The following is an 18,243-nucleotide window of genomic DNA, read 5'->3' on the forward strand; positions in this document are numbered from 1 at the left end:
GCTTTCATCCAAAAAATTAAGGTTGAACTTTAATTAGGTAATGTTTCAGAGTCCATAATGTGTCTTCATAATTTTTATTTTAGTACTACTTCGCTTTGTACTGCATCTTAATATATCTACTATTTAATTTTTTCTTTTTTCTTCTGTTAAGGTTCTGACTCACTGTCTACTAAGAGTATAATCATGGCCCTTTGCTGAATACTCTTGTTTATCTTATTATGTACTGTTGACTGAAATGAAATGAGAGAGAGGTTTACATTCTTCTGCAAAAGAGGTGTAGTGGTGATGGAGTGGAATTGGAGAAGAAGGAAGAGAGGTCACATGATTGTACCTAATATTTTTTGATTGACATCAAGGTGTTTCAAAATCCTGCTTCTAGTTAACCACAGAAACAGCCTTCTCTTACTTGGGTTCAGAAGGAGATGGTGGCTTTCTTTGATGTATATTCATACCTGAAAGATCTCAATATGTGTTGTACATATGTGTGCTGACCTGAAACATACATATGGCCATGATTTTGTAGCTTATAGGCAAATAATTCTGAATCTGAGTCTCATGGCATTCTCCGAGTGCTAAGAGACCACATTTCCTAAAATGGGAAGGAATGGGTGAATTTAATTCAGATGACCATTATATCTACTACTATGGGAAAGAGTCCTTTAGAAGAAATGAAGTATCCCTCAAAGTCAACAAAAGAGTCTGAAATGTAGTACTTGGGTACAATCTAGAAAATGACAGAATGATCTCAGTTCATTTCCAAGACAAACCATTGAACATAACAATAATAATCCAAGTCTGTGCCCCAACCACAAATGCCACAGAAGCTAAAGTTGAATGGTTCTATGAAGAGCTACAAGATATTCTAGAACTAATGCCAAAAAGAGATGTCCTTTTCATAATAGGGGACTGGAATGCAAAAGTAGGAAGTCCAGATACCTGCAATAACAGACAAGTTTGGTCTTAAGATACAAAATGAAGCAGGACAAAGGCAAACAGAGTTTTGTCAAGAGAGCACACTGGTCATAGCAAAAGCACCCTCTTCCAATGACACAAGAGATGACTGTACACATGGATATCACCAGATGGTCAACAGTGAAATCAGATTGATTATATTCCTTGCAGTCAAAGATGGAGAAACTCTTTATAAATCAGCAAAAATACTTGGAGCTGACTATGGCTCAGATCATGAGCTTCTTATTGCAAAATTCAGGCTTGAATTGAAGAAAGTAGGGAAAATCACTAGGCCATTTGGGTATGACCTAAATCAAATTCCCTATGACTATACAGTGGAGGTGATGAATAGATTCAAGGGATTAAATCTGGTAGACAGAGTGCCTGAAGAACTATGGACAGAGGTTTGTAACATTATACAGGAGGCTGTGACCAAAACCATCCCAAAGAAAAAGAAATGCAAGAGGGTAAAGTGGTTGTCTGAGGAGGCTTTCTAAATAGCTGAGAAAAGAAGAGAACTGAAAGGCAAGAGAGAAAGGAAAAGATATATGCAACTGAATGCAGAGTTCCATAGAATAGCAAGGAGAGATAAGAAAGCCGCCTTAAGTGAACAATGCAAAGAAATAGAGGAAAACAATAGAATGGGAAACACTAGAGATCTCAAGAAAATTAGATATATCAAGGGAACATTTCATGCAAAGATGGGCACAATAAAGGACAGAAATGGTATGAACTTAATAGAAGCAGAAGAGATCAAGAAGAGGTGGCAAGAATACACAGAAGAACTATACAAAAAAGATCTTCATGACCCAGATAACCATGAAGGTGTGGTCACTCAACTAGACCCACACATCCTGGAATGTGAAGCCAAGCGGGCCTGAAGAGGCATCGCTATGAAACACAGCTAGTGGAGGTGATGGAATTCCAGTTTAACTGTTTCAAATCCTGAAAGATGATGCTATTAAAGTGTTGCACTCAATATGCCAGTAAATTTGGAAAACTCAGCAGTGACGACAGGACTGGAAAGGGTCAGTTTTCATTCCAATCCCAAAGAAGGGCAATGCCAAAGAATGTTCAAACTACTGCACAATTGCACTCATTTCACATGCTAGCAAGGTAATGCTCAAAATCCTCCAAGCTAGGCTTCAATTGTACATGAGCCGAGAACTTCCAGACATACAAGCTGTATTTAGAAAAGGCAAAGGAACCAGAGATAAAATTTCCAACATTCATTGGATCATAGAAAAAGCAAGGGAATTCCAGGAAAACATCTACTTCTGCTTCATTGACTATGCTATAAAGCCTTTGACTGTGTGGATCAAAAAAAAAACTGTGGAAAATTCTTTAAGATATGGGAATACCAGATCACCTTACCTGTCTCCTGAGAAACCTGTATACAGGTTAAGAAGCAACAGTTAGAACCAGACAGGGAACAATGGACTGGTTCAAAACTGGGGAAGGAGCATATCAAGGCTGTGTTTTTTGTAACCCTGCTTATTTAACTTCTATGAAGAGAACATCATGTGAAATGGCAGGCCAGATGAATCACAAGTTGGAATCACCATTGCTGGGAAAAATATCAATAACCTCAGGTATGCAGATGATACCACTCTAATGGCAGAAAGTGAAGAAGAACTAAAAGAGCTTCTTGATGAGGTTGAAAGAAGAGAGTGAAAAAGCTGGCTTAAAATTCAGCATTCAAAAACTAAGATCATGGCATCTGGCCCCATCATCACTTCATGGCAAATATGTGTGTGTTGAGTCATGTCCGACTCTGTAACCCCATGGACTGTAGCCCTCCAGGCTTCTCTGTACATGGGATTTCCCAGGAAAGACTGCTGGACTGCTGTTTCCTACTCCAGGGGATCTTTCTGACCCAAGGATTGAACCCATGTCTCTTACGTACTCTGCATTGACAGGCGGATTCTTTACCAACTGGGCTACCTGGGAAGCCAAATAGAAGGGGGAAAAGTGAAATATTTTATTTTGTTGGGCTCCAAAATCACTGCAATGATTACTGAAGAAATGAAATTAAAGGACACTTGCTCCTTGGAAGGAGAGTTTTGACAAAGAGCTTCCTTTGTAGCTCAGTTGGTAAAGACTCTTCCTGCAATGCAGGAAACCTGGATTCAATCCGTGGGTCAGGAAGATCCCCTGGAGAAGGAAATGGCAACCCACTCCAGTATTGTTGCTTGTAGAATCCCATGGACAGAGGAGCCTGGCAGGCTATAGTCCATGGGGTTGCAAGAGTCGGACGTGATTTAGTGACTACACCACCACCACCAGACTACATGTTAAAAAGCAGAGACATCACTTTGCTGACAAAAGTCCATATAGTCAAAGCTATTGTTTTTCCAGTAGTCATGCTGGATGTGAGAGTTGGGCTATAAAGAAGTCTGAGGGTCTAAAAGTTGATGCTTTCCCATTGTAGTGTTGGAGAAGACTCCTGAGAGTTCCTTGGATTGCAAGGAGATCAAACCAGTCAATCAACCCTTAAGGAAATCAATCCTGAATATTCATTGGAAGGACTGATGCTGAAAAGTGAAGCTCCACTTTGGCCACCTGATGGGAAGAGCTGACTAATTGGAAAAGACTCTGATGCTGGCAAAGATTGAAAGCAAAAGGAAAAGAGGGCAACAGAAGATGAGATGGTTAGATGGCATCACTGACCCAATGGACATGAGTTTGAGCAAACTTCAGGAAATAGTCAAGTACAGGGAAGTCTGGCATGCTATTGTCCATGTGGTTGAAAAGAGTCGGACATGATTGCGACTGAGCAACAACGACAAGCTTTAACCTTTGTATCATTTGGCAGTTGCTCATATAGTTCCACAAGGCTTCCCCAGCTTCTCTCATTGATCTTTATTTAGATATAGAGATTAATAGACACATAGATAAGATGGAGAGATAGATAAGATATATAGATAATATGACTATCATATCTATTCTCTCTATCTCAACATTCAGAAAACTAAGATCATGGCATCCGGTCCCATCACTTCATGGCAAATAGATGTGGAAACAATGGAAACAGTGACATACTTTAGTTTTTTGGGCTCCAAAATCACTGCAGATGGTGATTGCAGCCATGAAATTAAAAGATGCTTGCTCCTTGGAAGAAAAGCTATGACCAACCTAGACAGCATACTAAAAAGCAGAGACATTACTTTGCCAACAAAGGTCCATCTTGTCAAAGCTATGGTTTTTCCAGTAGTCATGTATGGATGTGAGAATTGGACTATAAAGAAGGCTGAGCGCCAAAGAATCGATGCTTTTGAACTGTGATGTTGGAGAAGACTCTTGAAAGTCCCTTGGATTGCAAGGAGATCCAACCATTCAATCCTAAAAGAAATCAGTCCTGAATATTCATTGGAAGGACTGATGCTGAAGCTGAAACTCCAATACTTTGGCCATCTGATGCAAAGAACTGACTCATTAGAAAAGACCCTGATGCTGGGAAAGATTGAAGGTGGGAGGAGAAGGGGATGACAGAGGACGAGATGGTTGGATGGCATCACTGACTCAATGGACATGAGTTTGGGTAAACTCCAGGAGTTGGTGATGGACAGGGAGGCCTGGCATGCTGCAGTCCATGGGGTCACAAAGAGGTGGACACGACTGAGCGACTGAACTGCACTGAAAAGGTTATTTTTTGATGTGACTATTCATTGTGGTCATGTATGGATGTGAGAGTTGGACTGTGAAGAAGGCTGAGCACCAAAGAATTGATGCTTTTGAACTGTGGTGTTGGAGAAGACTCTTGAGAGTCCCTTGGACTGCTAGGAGATCCAACCAGTCCATTCTGAAGAAGATCAGCCCTGGGATTTCTTTGGAAGGAATGATGCTAAAGCTGAAACTCCAGGACTTTGGCCACCTCATGCGAAGAGTTGACTCATTGGAAAAGACTCTGATGCTGGGAGGGATTGGGGGCAGGAGGAGAAGGGGATGACAGAGGATGAGATGGCTGGATGGCATCACTGACTCAATGGACGTGAGTCTGAGTGAACTCTGGGAGTTGGTGATGGACAGGGAGGCCTGGCGTGCTGCGATTCATGGGGTTTCAAAGAGTTGGACACGACTGAGTGACTGATCTGATCTGATCTGATCTGATTCATATAGACCTCCATATTTTTCTTTGGGATGACCCTAACCCTAACTCATTAATGATATAGATGTTTATACTTATATTCACAGTCTATACTTCCTTGAACTTCCCATGACTATTTTCTTTGGTTGAATACTTTTATTTGTTACAAATGTTTCTCCTTTGTAAAATTTTACCAAATGAAAAGATATATATAAAGGTTTCTTAAATATATCCAACTATCTGCATGTTCTTTACAGCTGCATATGCCAGTTACTCTTATTCAATCATTGAGGAAAAAATATCCAATAGAAATGAAATCAATTTAAAAGTAATGTAGGGAAATGAACAAAGGAATCTGTCTAAAATGCCTATGACCTGTGATTCCCAGAGTTAGTAAAGTAATTTTGGCTGTAGGAGAATTGTTCTTTTCTTCCCACATCACTCTGTGTGTTTAGAAGACAGCCTAATTAGGGGAAGACAGGTCTTCAGCCAAGTGCATGTGAGTAGGGAAGAATTTTATATGTGATATATACTGAAATTAAACAAAATATCACAACAATCTACTTTAATATCTTTTTAAATTCCATCCAATGTGACATTTGGATAAATAAGCTTGTTGCCTCCATACATTTTAAAGAGTAAATGGAGTACACCAAATGAGGATGCTTAAAGGCATGCTAGGGAAGAATGATCTTTGCTGTATGAATACCAGGTGGCTAATAGCTATTTGTAATGGTGGACACAAGGTTAGTTCCCAGTGACTGATTTGGGCAGGAAACAACCCATTATGTATTTTTATGGATGAGCTCTCTAGATGAAGGAATTGAGACTGCTCTCAAATTATCTAGTGATATTAAGTTAGGTAGAGTTATTGATATTCTAGAAGGCAGGACTAAAACTGAAAATGACCTTGAGAAATAAAACTATGAAAAATAAAAAGTCCTAAAAAAACAGGATGAAATCAAATAAGAATAAGTGAAACCACAGAAATGGGTAAGGACTGGGTATATGGTTGACTAAGAAACAGCAATGTCATTTTATCCTGAAAAAATGGTTTGTAAGATAAATGATGCTTAGAGGTTATGGGAATGAGGTGGGAAAGGGATGGGAATCTAAGAATTGGATACTCATCACTTACTGATACATTTTACTGATGTACGTGGTAAAACCATGTCTTATTTGTCTTTCACAAGGAGGGAAGGTTGACTGGGCACTCAAGAGGACCCTCTGTAATATCCTAACCTATTTTTCTATTATCTGTTAAAAATAAGAAGGAAGAAAAAGAGAAGGAAAGGAAAAAGAAAACTTTATTAGCCTTAATGCAGATTTTCTGTATAGTGATTCTCTTGCTGGGTCTTTAGTAGTTCCCGTTGCTGCAGGGCCTATTTGCCCTCTGTGTTCCTTTCTCTGACACTCTTTTTCCATCTTCTATCAGGATGTTTTGGTTTCCCCAACCATTCTCTGAAACAGCACAGTCAAAGATGACAAGAGATTGATTCTTATTGTTGGTTGTGTTTTATCAGGTCTTGCCCTCTATGATGCTTCTTTGGAAGTGAGTAGTCATTGGCTACCACTGCATTCTTTGTGTCCCGCCTTTCCTTAGAATCTATAGCTTTGCAATGCTCTCTCCATGACTTTTTGTCTCTGTCTTTCATGGCTTTTTTATGAACCCAGCCATAAGTATTCCCAAGAATTGGGTCCCAGAACCCTGCTCCTCTCATTTTACATAATCTCAGAAAATTAATCCACTCCCATGGCTCTGTAACCATCACCTTTGAGGGGGTAACTTATTTTTATATAATTTCAAACTTACAGGAAATTTATAAGACCAGCACAAGGAGCTCCCATATAATCTTTACCTAGAGTCACCAATTATTTACCATTTGAGAGTAGATTGGAGACTTTGTGCCTCTTTACCTATAAATAATTCAACGTGCATTTCTTAATAACAGACACATAGCCATGGTAAAGTTTTCAGCCTCACAGAAAATTGATACAGGATAATTATGAAAGCCAGAGTCCATATTCAAATATAATCCATGGTCCTAGTGATATTCTTTATCGCTATTTTACCCAATCAATTATCACTGCTGTGCACAGGGCACTGACTTCTCTCCTGGACATCTGTCCAACAGCATTACCTTTCAAATAAGAATTTTGTACTGATGTCATCTCTAATTAAAAATGTCTGAGAAGTGACTCATCATTTGCCCCCTTTAACAAGTCCTCCTCATCTCCATGTCTTTTTAATTCTTTTTAATGGTGTTAGAACTCTCCCAGCCATCCAGATTTGAAGGTATGAGCATCTTCGATTCTTTATCCCCAGTTAGGCTAGTAAGTCCTTTAAATTCTTCCTGTGAAATGCCTCCTCTAGTACAGCTCTGCTTAAGCTGTGTGCTCTGTTGCCCACCCATTCCATACTTCAGACGAATTCTGTTACCCTCATCTATCCGGAAGACTCGGACAATTCAGTGATATCTTAAGATATCTTAAGAGTACTTTGTCAGTGATATCTTGAGTACTTTGTCAGAACTCAGGGTCTGTGTGGCACCAGAATAGTGGATCAGCCAATAATGTGAAATAATCCACAAATCTTTTTCTATATACAATTTCTAAACACTTCTTCCCAACCCACTTAATAGATGTTGAGTAATCATTTAGATATTATGTTAGGGTGTTGAAACTCTAACAATTGTCCACAATTCACATATGCAGAGGAAGTATGTCTAACTGATCACTGGCCCTCTTCCTAAGCCCATCACCAGTGGGAAAATACTAATTCTCAATCAACATAAGCTTAGTCTGATTCCATGATTTAAATAGCTCCTATAAGAAAATTTAATCTTTCTTGAAAAAAAAACTCACTTTCTCAGAGATCCTCTCCCACTTTCAATGTGTAGAAAAGAACTGAGACTGTTATCTGTTAAAAGGTCTGCTTACAAGGTTGGCCTTTGGTTGGCATGTGGAGATAAGAATTCCCTAATAAAAGTAGTTCACAGTGTCTGAACTGTTGGCACAAACAATGTGCCTTATGTTGAACAATTGTTTTCCTTCTAGGAGTCTGGAATTTTGGTATATGCTAGGCAGAGGGTGCCTATGTGACCAGTTCCTAAGAAAAATCTTGGCCTTGGAGTCTCTAATGAGCTTCCCCAGTAGGTAGCATCTCATACCTCATGGCTGGAGGGAATCAAGTGCATCCCATGTGATTCACTGGGAGAAGGTTCTTGATCTCAGAATTTCATACCTGTTTTTTCCTTGACTTTAGCCTATGTGCCTTTTCCCTTTGCTCACTTTGATTTGAATCAACTTGCTGTAATCAAGCATAGCCACGTGCATGCATGCATGTGCTCAGTCATGTCTGACTCTGCAACCCACAGACTGTAGCCTGCCAGGCTCCTCTGTCCATGGGATTTTCCAGGCAAGAATACTGGAGTGGGTTGCCATTTCCTACTGCAGGGGATCTTCCCTGACCCAGGGATCGAACCCATGTCTTTTGTGTCTCCTTCACCTGCAGGCAATGGCACCCCACTCCAGTACTCTTGCCTGGAAAATCCCATGGACGGAGGAGCCTGGTAGGCTGCAGACCATGGGGTCGTGAAGAGTAGGACACGACTGAGCGACTTCACTTTTACTTTTCGCTTTCATGCATTGGAGAAGGACATGGCAACCCACGCCAGTGTTCTTGCCTGGAGAATCCCAGGGACGGGGGAGCCTGGTGGGCTGCCATCTATGGGGTCGCACAGAGTCGGACATGACTGAAGTGACTTAGCAGCAGCAGCATCTGCAGGCGGATTCTTTACAACTAGTGCTAGTTATTCTTTATAACTAGTGCTAGCACTAATCATAGTCACAAGTACAATTATATGTTGAGTTTAATGAGTCCTCTGAGCAAGTCATTGAATCTAGTGGTGGTCTTGGGAATCCCAACACACCCTAATTTTCTCCCTGTGGCAAACTGCTATTTTCCCCAAATGGTTGCCACATGCGCTGCCATGGCATGTGCTCTTACAATGTGATTTTGACACTCTTCACATTGAGAGGTAGAGTCCGTGTTCAGTTCAGTTCAGTTCAGTCGCTCAGTCGTGTCTGACTCTTTGCGACCCCATGAATTGCAGCACGCCAGGCCCCCCTGTCCATCACCATCTCCAAGTCTGTGTTACATCCCCCCAAATCTGGGTGAACTGTGACTGTGATGAAAGTGATGCTATATGATTTCTGGAGTAGCTGTTTAAATGCACTGCAGTTTCCTCTTGTTCTCTTTGTGCCAACCTTATTCTTAGAACCCAGTCACCATGCTGTGAGGAAGCCCATGCAGGCACAAAGAGTTGTTGTGTAGCTGTTCCAGCAACATCTAGTCTCTGGGATGATATCCCAAGTCTACCTGGTTGCTCTTTTTCTTACTGGTATAAGTGGCTATAGTCTGTGAGTCTTTCAGTCTTTTTCTATTTCCCACTCTTTTTTTCTGGGCTTGGTTGGAGCCCTCATGGCTTGTCTGAGATGACTGAACTTCATTTCCACTTCCATAGATACTGTTGACCCCACAGAAGCCTTCTGTGATTCCCATTCAATAACTAGCTTCAGTGCTCAGCTCTGCAGCTAACAGTTGAACCCTCTCTCCAGACTTGCAACTACTTTCAGGGTCTTGTTTGTGCCACAGAATACCAAACATGCCTCAGGACTGATGATTCTCAGACCTCCCTCTGCCTGACCAGGCTGCTTCACTGGTTTGAGTTTGGCTGTGCCCCAGGCAAACGAAAGAACAGCATGAGAGGTGGTCTGTTTAAAGATCTCATGAGAAATGAGGGCCAGGAGACCCCTATGCCTTTCTGCCATTATTCTCACGTATCTAATGTACTTCTCTCTGTCCATATCAATGAGACCCTATCTGGTTTAAATCTGTGCTGCAAGCTCAGTTGTGTCTGACTCTTTTGCGACCCCATAGACTGTAGCCCACCAGGCTCTTCTGTCCATGGGATTCTCCAGGCAAGAATACTGGAGTGGGTTGCCATTTCCTCCTCCAAGGGATCTCCCTGACCCAGGGATCGAAGCCACGTCTCCTGAGTCTCCTGCGCAGGAGGGTTCTTTACTACTGAGCCACCGGGGAAGCTTATGAAACTGTGTGAAAGGTGTTGCTCAGTCATGTCAAACTCTTTGTGATCCCATGGGCTGTAGCCTGCCAGGCTCCACTGTCCATGGAATTCTCCAGGCAAGAATACTAGAGTGGGTTGCCATTTCTTTCTCCAGGGAATCTTCTCAACCCAGGGATTGAACCCAGGTCTCCTGCATTGCAGACAGATTCTTTACTGTCTGAGCCACCAGGGAAGCCCTGATTTAAGTCTAGGGATGGGAAAACTGGGAAATGCATCAACTATTTCTCCTGTCCTTTTGTGCTTTTACCTATTTTCATCTTTCTACAATGCCCCAAACTTCTGTATTTTCCTACTCTATATTCCAACTCTTGTTTAAGGTTTCATGGCAAAGAATGTTTTCTCTCCATGCTTGGAGAAATCTATGATTTGAATCTTCCAGGTATGGTTATTGATATTCTAAAATCCTCAAGAGTGTGCATTGGATTGCAAGGTTGTTGTCTTTAGGAAAAACTGTATTTTTCATTAGAAGGTGATATTACTTTGCTCTTTGTCATTTTTTTCTAAAACAAATTTTGATCACCCCTTGGGAAAATGGGTGGTTACATACAATGAAAAGAGAAAACTAATAATAATTTTGAAATGATTACTCCCTCCCTATATATTTAGTTTCAGAGGTAGACCAAATTACTTGCTTGTCCAAAGCTCCCAGCATCTCAATTTGGCCTTGGGTATGAGCTGCAGTCAATATAAAAGGTCCTTTGATGTAGGACCTTCTTGGTTGGTGAAGCTGCTTTTTTTCTATTCTATTTGGTGCCTTTTGTACTAAACTTTGAAAAACATACTTTATTCTGCTTCCTTATAGTAATTATACCCTCATGGTTCCTAATAGTTTGTTCTTATTTTTGAAAACCTTCTTTTTTCACCTGTTCCATATTTGCATCCTTCTAATTCCTGGGTGTATGCTTAGGCAGAAATTTACTGTCTGCCTTTACTCCTACTTTTTAATATATTTCCATCTCCCTTGTTTTTGACCCATTTCCTTGCTCTAACTCTCAGTACCTCAGTGTTCCAATAATGCAGATTATTCAGGTATATATTAGATATACCTGATGCTTTCAGTAGGTTGTACAAAAACCAACTCAAACTAGATTAGGCAGTAAAAGTAATTTATTGGCCCATATATTTTTGAAAAGTCTGGCTTCAGGAAAGGATTGATATGGCAATGTCATCATACTTTTTACTGACTCTCATATCTGCCTTTTTATGGTATTGGTTTCATGCTATACTGATTGTAGGCAGGCTGCCAACAGCAGCCTGGGCTAGGTGCTTCCTTATTTATATCCAGTAGTGAAAAAAGAATGTTTTCTTCCCCAAACCCTTGAACAGAAGTCTCAGGCTTTGAGCTGTTTGGATAAACTGAAGTCACATGTCTAACACTGAACTAATCACTGTCGTTGAGAGTGGAGTGAGATTATCCTGATTGTCTTAGGCCAGTTAGATTCTGCCCCTAGACCTAGAGGGGGCTTAATCTACTCACATTGCATGGCTGCTGCTTAATGGGAAATGAGAAAAGTGGATTCAGGATGAGCTGGAGTCACCTCTTAAAGTTTGCATGAAATGAGTCTGTTCATGTCTTCCCAACTCAGTGTTCACTACTGACTTCACTTGAAATCAAACATGGTAGGAGTATAGACAATGAAGAAATTGTCAAATATTACAGATTCAGTTGTATGGGTTTTTTTTGGGTGGGGAGGTTGGTTTACCATCTCTGATCATGGGAGGCATTCAGTTTTATGTGTGTTAACAGGCAACAAACATTCTCTTAATTAGTTTTCCTAACTTCAGCATTTTTCACCCCTTCTTATCCACTTGTAGAAAATAATGGCCTTACTGAGATATAATTTACTGAGATTTAATTCACATGCCATAAGTTTCACCCTTTTAAAATGTACAATTCAGTGATTTTTTAAAATATATCTCCAGTGTCATACAATCATCACCACAGTCAATTTTAGAACATTTTCATCATATCCCAAAGAAACCACATACCCAGTGTACCAGTCAGGTTTCTCTACAGAAACAAACCAAAGCTGAAATCCTAGGAAAACCAGTGCTTGAGAATCAGAAGCACCAACGAGCAGGATAAGATCAACATCTCAGCTCAAGCAATCAAGCAAAATGGGCCAATTCTTACTTTCTCTGCCTTTCTCTTCTATTCAGGCCCTCAGCAGATTGGATGATGCCTACCCACATTGGGGAAGGCAAACTACCTTATTGAGTTCATCGATTTAAATGCTAGTTTCATCTGGATACAACCCGCAAATAATGTTTAGCCACATATCTTGGTGCCTTTTGATCCAATCACATTCATTAATAGTCACTCCTCATTCTTTCCCCTCCATCATCCTCTGGCAAAGCAACTTTCTCTCTTTGTGGACTTGCCTATTTTGTCATTTCATATAAGGAATCATAAAATCTGGCTTTTGGCTTAGTTTCATGCAATTAGCATAATATTCCCAAATTTCATCTATGCTATAGAGCTACCAGTATTTTATTCCTTTTTTTGGCCAAAATAAATTATTTCGTTGTGTGAATAGACCACATTTTGTTTATACATCCATGAGTTAATGACATGTAAGTTGTTAAGATCCATTTCTAATCATAGCTCTGGGATCCAGTCTTTTTCATCTTCAGTCTTTAGCACCTTCTGCTGCCAGAATATTTCTCCTAAAACATCACATTTATTCTTATCATTCGTCTCATCAAAACATATCATCCTCTCTGCCTAGGAGATACTAAAGGAAGGTGTTGACTTACATGTGAAGCTCTCCTCAGTTCCACTGCAACAGGGGTAGGAATGAGGAGATCCTGCTTCCTACTTAGAGGGCAGTTTGGCAAGTGATGCTCTAATCTCATTTAAAGGATCTCTACCTGACCCAAAACAAACAAACAAACAAACCTCAAAGAAATAGAACCCCAACACAAAGCAAAAGCCCAAAACTATATAGAAAGTGACATGGATATTATGTAGCTTTCAGATTTTATTGTTTGTATATTTTATCTTTGAATTATTAAGAATTTCATGAAGGTGCTAGTGCACTAATGTGTCTTACAAGCAGACAGATTGAAGCCCTGACTGAATCACTGGCATTCTTTAGCTTCTTCGCTGAGATTTTAAGCAAATGATATTTTCTTGCATGTAAAGTGGGAGTAATAATTCCTACTTCAAAGCCAGTTGTGGATTAAAAGTTATACTCAACTACCATGTTCAGACCATAATAGGCACTCAGTAAATAAGTAGACACCATAATTATTATGAGATTAGAATTTTCAATTGTTTTCAACAAAGCCTATCTAAGATTAGAACTATTTTGGTGTTCTTTCATTGTTTCATAGTTTTGGTGATTTAATTTCAATTTTGTCCTAGTGCTTTAAAATCAGTATCAATTTAAAGCAGAAATTAGATAATCAGTACAGGGGCTTTATGTTTCTTGTTTGCCATTATCCTTGATGTAATCTGAGTGAATTAATATTTCCTTTGGGAAGTGGAAATGATAGTGTTTTGTTCTATTACGATAGAAGTTTTTATGACGTACTCTAAGGATGCGTATGTGCTAAGTCACTTCTGTTGTGTCTGACTCTTTGTGACCCTGTGAACTGTAGCCAGCCAGGTTCCTCAGTCCATGGGATTCTCCAGGAAAGAATACTGGAGTGGGTTGCCATGCCCTCCTCCAGGGGATATTCCCAACCTAGGGATCGAACCCGTGTCTCTTATGTCTCCTGCATTGGCAGGCAGGTTTTTTACCACTAGCACCATCTGGGAAGCCCGCTCTAAGGATAAATACCTTAAATATTATACTGGGTTATACTGAGGTAAATTTCTCATAGGATGAACCTTCCAGCTTGGCATTTACTTGCAAGTATGACCTGATAGCAGTTATTAAAAATATAACCCGCACAACAAAGGAAACTATAAGCAAGGTGAAAAGACAGACTTCAGAATGGGAGAAAATAATAGCAAATGAAGTAACTGACAAAGAATTAATCTCAAAAATATACAAGCAACTCCTGCAACTCAATTCCAGAAAAATAAACAACCCAATCAATAAATGGGCCAAAGAACTAAACAGACATTTCTCCAAAGAAGACATACAGATGGCTAACAAACACATGAAAAGATGCTCAACATCACTCATTATCAGAGAAATGCAAATCAAAACCACAATGAGGTACCATTTCACGCCAGTCAGAATGGCTGTGATCCAAAAGTCTACAAGCAATAAATGCTGGAGAGGGTGTGGAGAAAAGGGAACCCTCTTACACTGTTGGTGGGAATGCAAACTAGTACAGCCACTATGGAGAACAGTGTGGAGATTCCTTTAAAAACTGGAAATAGAACTGCCATACGACCCAGCAATCCCATTGCTGGGCATACACACTGAGGAAACCAGAATTGAAAGAGACATGTGTACCCCAATGTTCATTGCAGCACTGTTTATAATAGCCAGGACATGGAAGCAACCTAGATGTCCATCAGCAGATGAATGGATAAGAAAGCTGTGGTACATATACACAATGGAGTATTACTCAGCCATTACAAAGAATACATTTGAATCAGTTCTAATGAGGTGGATGAAACTGGAGCCTATTATACAGAGTGAAGTAAGCCAGAAAGAAAAACACCAATACAGTATACTAATGCATATATATGGAATTTAGAAAGATGGTAACAATAACCCTGTATGTGAGATAGCAAAAGAGACACAGATGTATGGAACAGTCTTTTGGACTCTGTGGGCGAGGGCAAGGGTGGGATGACTTGGGAGAATGGCATAGAAACACGTATATTATCATATGTGAAACGAATTGCCAGTCCAGGTTTGATGCATGAGACAGGATGCTCGGGGCTGGTGCACTGGAATGACCCAGAGGGATGGGATGGGGAGGGAGGTGGGAGGGGGGTTCAGGATGGGGAACACATGTACACCGTGGCAGATTCATGTCAATGTATGGCAAAACCAATACAATATTGTAAAGTAATTAGCCTCCAATTAAAATAAATAAATTTATATTAAAAAAAGACAATAAAAATATAACTGAAGATATTAGTCTTTGGAAAAATTATATTAATATAAAAGGTGTTAAATGGTAGTTAAATTGTTGTTGTTTTTTTCATATGTAGAAATAGTTCTTTATGCTGTATATTTATGGTTTAGTAATTTTTGCACATATAATAATTTATAATTTTATAAATAAGACAATCATTAATTAGACTTATCATTCATAATTAGAAATGCTTATAAATGCAATAGCCAAATACAAGAAGTGATGAGTAATTTGAGAGATTATATTAATCAACTGTTTGAAAATTAACCTTTGATCATAATAAGACTAACACATTAAAGATCAACTTTTGGAAATCATTCCTTTATACATATTTCAGTCATTTAATATTTAAATTGTCTTTTCCCTCCATAGGGTGATCCTTGTCAAGATGATGATTATTCAATTGTCCACAGAAAATGCCGTTCTCAGTTCACAGATCTAGATGGTTCCAAAAGAGTTGGCATCAACACTTGGCATGACGAGAGTGGGATTTATGCCAATTCATATGTAAAACGAAAACTCTACTCATTAACAGGTGGCCCTATTGCTCCCTTTTTAAAATAATGTATGGGGTCAGATTCTATAACTAACGAAAGGTAGTGGATGTAACAGTTGATGATTTTCTATCCTAATAAATACAATGGAAACTTTACATTCCTTTAACACAAAATCTTAAATTCTACACTAGTGTGTATATCCTTTTTTTCATAAGCTACTCTGGTATTTCCAAAGTTTAGTATGTTTATCATTGAAGGTATGTATAAAATTCTAGATAGTACTTGGAGGAATTTTATTTAATTGTACTTTATTTTATTGACTGGATTTATTTTATTGAATACATTTTATTGGGAAAAATACATAAAGCTAACACAGTCAAGCTCTTGATTGCTTAGGGTGTATCTGATTTTAAAAAATGAGGTAACTTCCACTTTTAAGTGAATAAAAATTTAGGTGGTGCTCAAATTCCTCACGAAACTCAAATTGCTGAAATTTGAGCAACACTGACCCTATGATGGTGTTGAATGTGTGTGTATGTGTATTGAGGGGGAGTGTGTCTGTTTATAGACTTTAACATATCTGTGGTGGCTAGCTGCACTATGGATTATCATTTCAGCATGGTATTTTTTCCTTATTTAATATTTAAGGAATATTTTCCTTATTTAATATAACACCTCTTGATTGTATGGCATAACAGTCATGCAGACAGAATCTTAGTGAAACTTTAAGGGTTTAATGGAAAATCCAATCATCTAGTGTTCGATTTAGAAGAAATCTTAGCAGTTGTTTTGACTTACACTTCCATTTTACAGATGAGCAGAGACAAAGTTTCAAGTAGCTTTCCCAGGGTTACATAAATAGCAGATTCTAGTTTAACTTTGGGGTGCATTTGAACTTTCATTTTTTCTGAGGAAGGTCAGCCTATTTGGTCAGCCTGAGCTAAATTTACTCTCATTATTTTTCTTTAAAAAAAAAGTAATTCATGAAATAGTATTTCATGATAAATGTTAATGTGGTTAGAAAAATACAGGTGAGAACACAAGTCTTGTGAATAGGGAAATGAAAATAAAGAAAATGTGGAAATGGCAAGGAAGCATTCACCAGCAGAGTTTTACTATATTTTCTTGCTGCTTAGTACCTATTCTCAGAGAAGGCAATGGCACCCCACTCCAGTACTCTTGCCTGGAAAATCCCATGGATGGAGGAGCCTGGTAGGCTGCAGTCCATGGGGTCACGAAGAGTCGGACATGACTGAGCGACTTCATTTTCACTTTTCACTTTCATGCATTGGAGAAGGAAATGGCAACCCACGCCAGTGTTCTTGCCTGGAGAATCCCAGGGACGGGGGAGGCTGGTGGGCTGCCGTCTATGGGGTCGCACAGAGTCGGACACAACTGAAGCGACTTAGCAGCAGCAGTACCTATTCTAGTGGATTACTTTTCCTTCTATAAACTATAAATTCAGGTTTAAGCACTCTGAACATTCGTTAACATCTAGGATGGACAGCTGTTTGAAGTATGCAAATCTGTATGTCAAGCTACTTATAATTTGTTTTTCATTTTGTAAGGGAAAAGTCTCAATGGCCATACTGACCTTTGAACTTGCCATTTACTTAGAATAAAAAATTCACCTTCTTTAGCAGGAATTCTGTATTATTACAATGATTAGCATTACATTTTACATAAATAACCTGGGTCTGTCACGAGGGATCAATTTAGAAATCAGTTTTTGCTTGATGAGGAGAATGAAATAAGGAGGGGTTGTATTTTAAACTAGTTGAATAATATGATGCATTGAAAAAATTAAAGATTACTTAGATTTTTCAGGAGTAATTATTTTGTGTTGATTTGGATTTCTTTAGATAACTGCTTTAATGGTTCACTCACTAGTGTCAGAGACTGTTTCAAACATAAAAGCTTAAACTCAGATATTGTTAGAGAATGTCTTCTTTAGGAAGTGACTGCACTATCTTCTAATGGTTCCACACATATACTTTGACAGATTTCACTTGAGACATCAAAATAACACTATATTTTGTATGTTTTTATACAGTTAGCATTCATATTTGTTCAGTATTTTTATTTTGGCCTTTATATGGTATTATATCTGAATTGTTGGTGTGAGCTTACCATGGCAGAGTGCAGACTGCTGTGGTGGTCCTTGATTAAATTTGGCCCACCATAAATTTTATTTAATCTTCAGTGGCTTTTTCTTTAATTTTAAAAAATCAAAATCATATGAATAAAAATTTTGTAAATACAGATAGCCTTCTGCAAGGTCCCCTTGGGTTTCATTTCAAAGCTCAGCTATTACCTTACTGTGTAAAAAAAATCAAAGAAAAGAATCTAAAAGAGAAAAAAAAATTGAGCCACATTTTATAGACTAGGACATTTTACTTTAAAATTCAAATTCTTATGTCCTTGGCACATTTACAGATCTGGTAGCACTGGTCTGATTTTTTTTTTTTTAATCTTGGTTTTTCTTTTTTCTTTTCTTTTCTTTTTTAACTTT

The 18,243-nt window shown here is 38.9% G+C and overlaps 1 protein-coding gene across 2 annotated transcripts in view; it reads left to right on the forward strand.

Moving 5' to 3' along the window:
- Nucleotides 1-15,904, forward strand: part of CFAP95 (cilia and flagella associated protein 95) — a 104,271-nt gene extending 88,367 nt beyond the window's left edge. For both annotated transcript variants that reach the window (XM_086415478.1, XM_086415479.1), the window contains one exon: nucleotides 15,607-15,904. In XM_086415478.1, the coding sequence (XP_086271604.1) occupies nucleotides 15,607-15,798 (192 nt within the window). In that variant the 3' untranslated portion in view covers nucleotides 15,799-15,904. The remainder of the gene's footprint in view (nucleotides 1-15,606) is intronic.
- The last annotated feature ends 2,339 nt before the right edge of the window (nucleotides 15,905-18,243 follow it).

Source organism: Bos grunniens, chromosome 8 (assembly GCF_055505025.1).
Source record: "Bos grunniens cultivar Pamir isolate PY7600 chromosome 8, Bosgru_T2T1.0, whole genome shotgun sequence".
Classification (NCBI taxonomy): domain Eukaryota; kingdom Metazoa; phylum Chordata; class Mammalia; order Artiodactyla; family Bovidae; genus Bos; species Bos grunniens.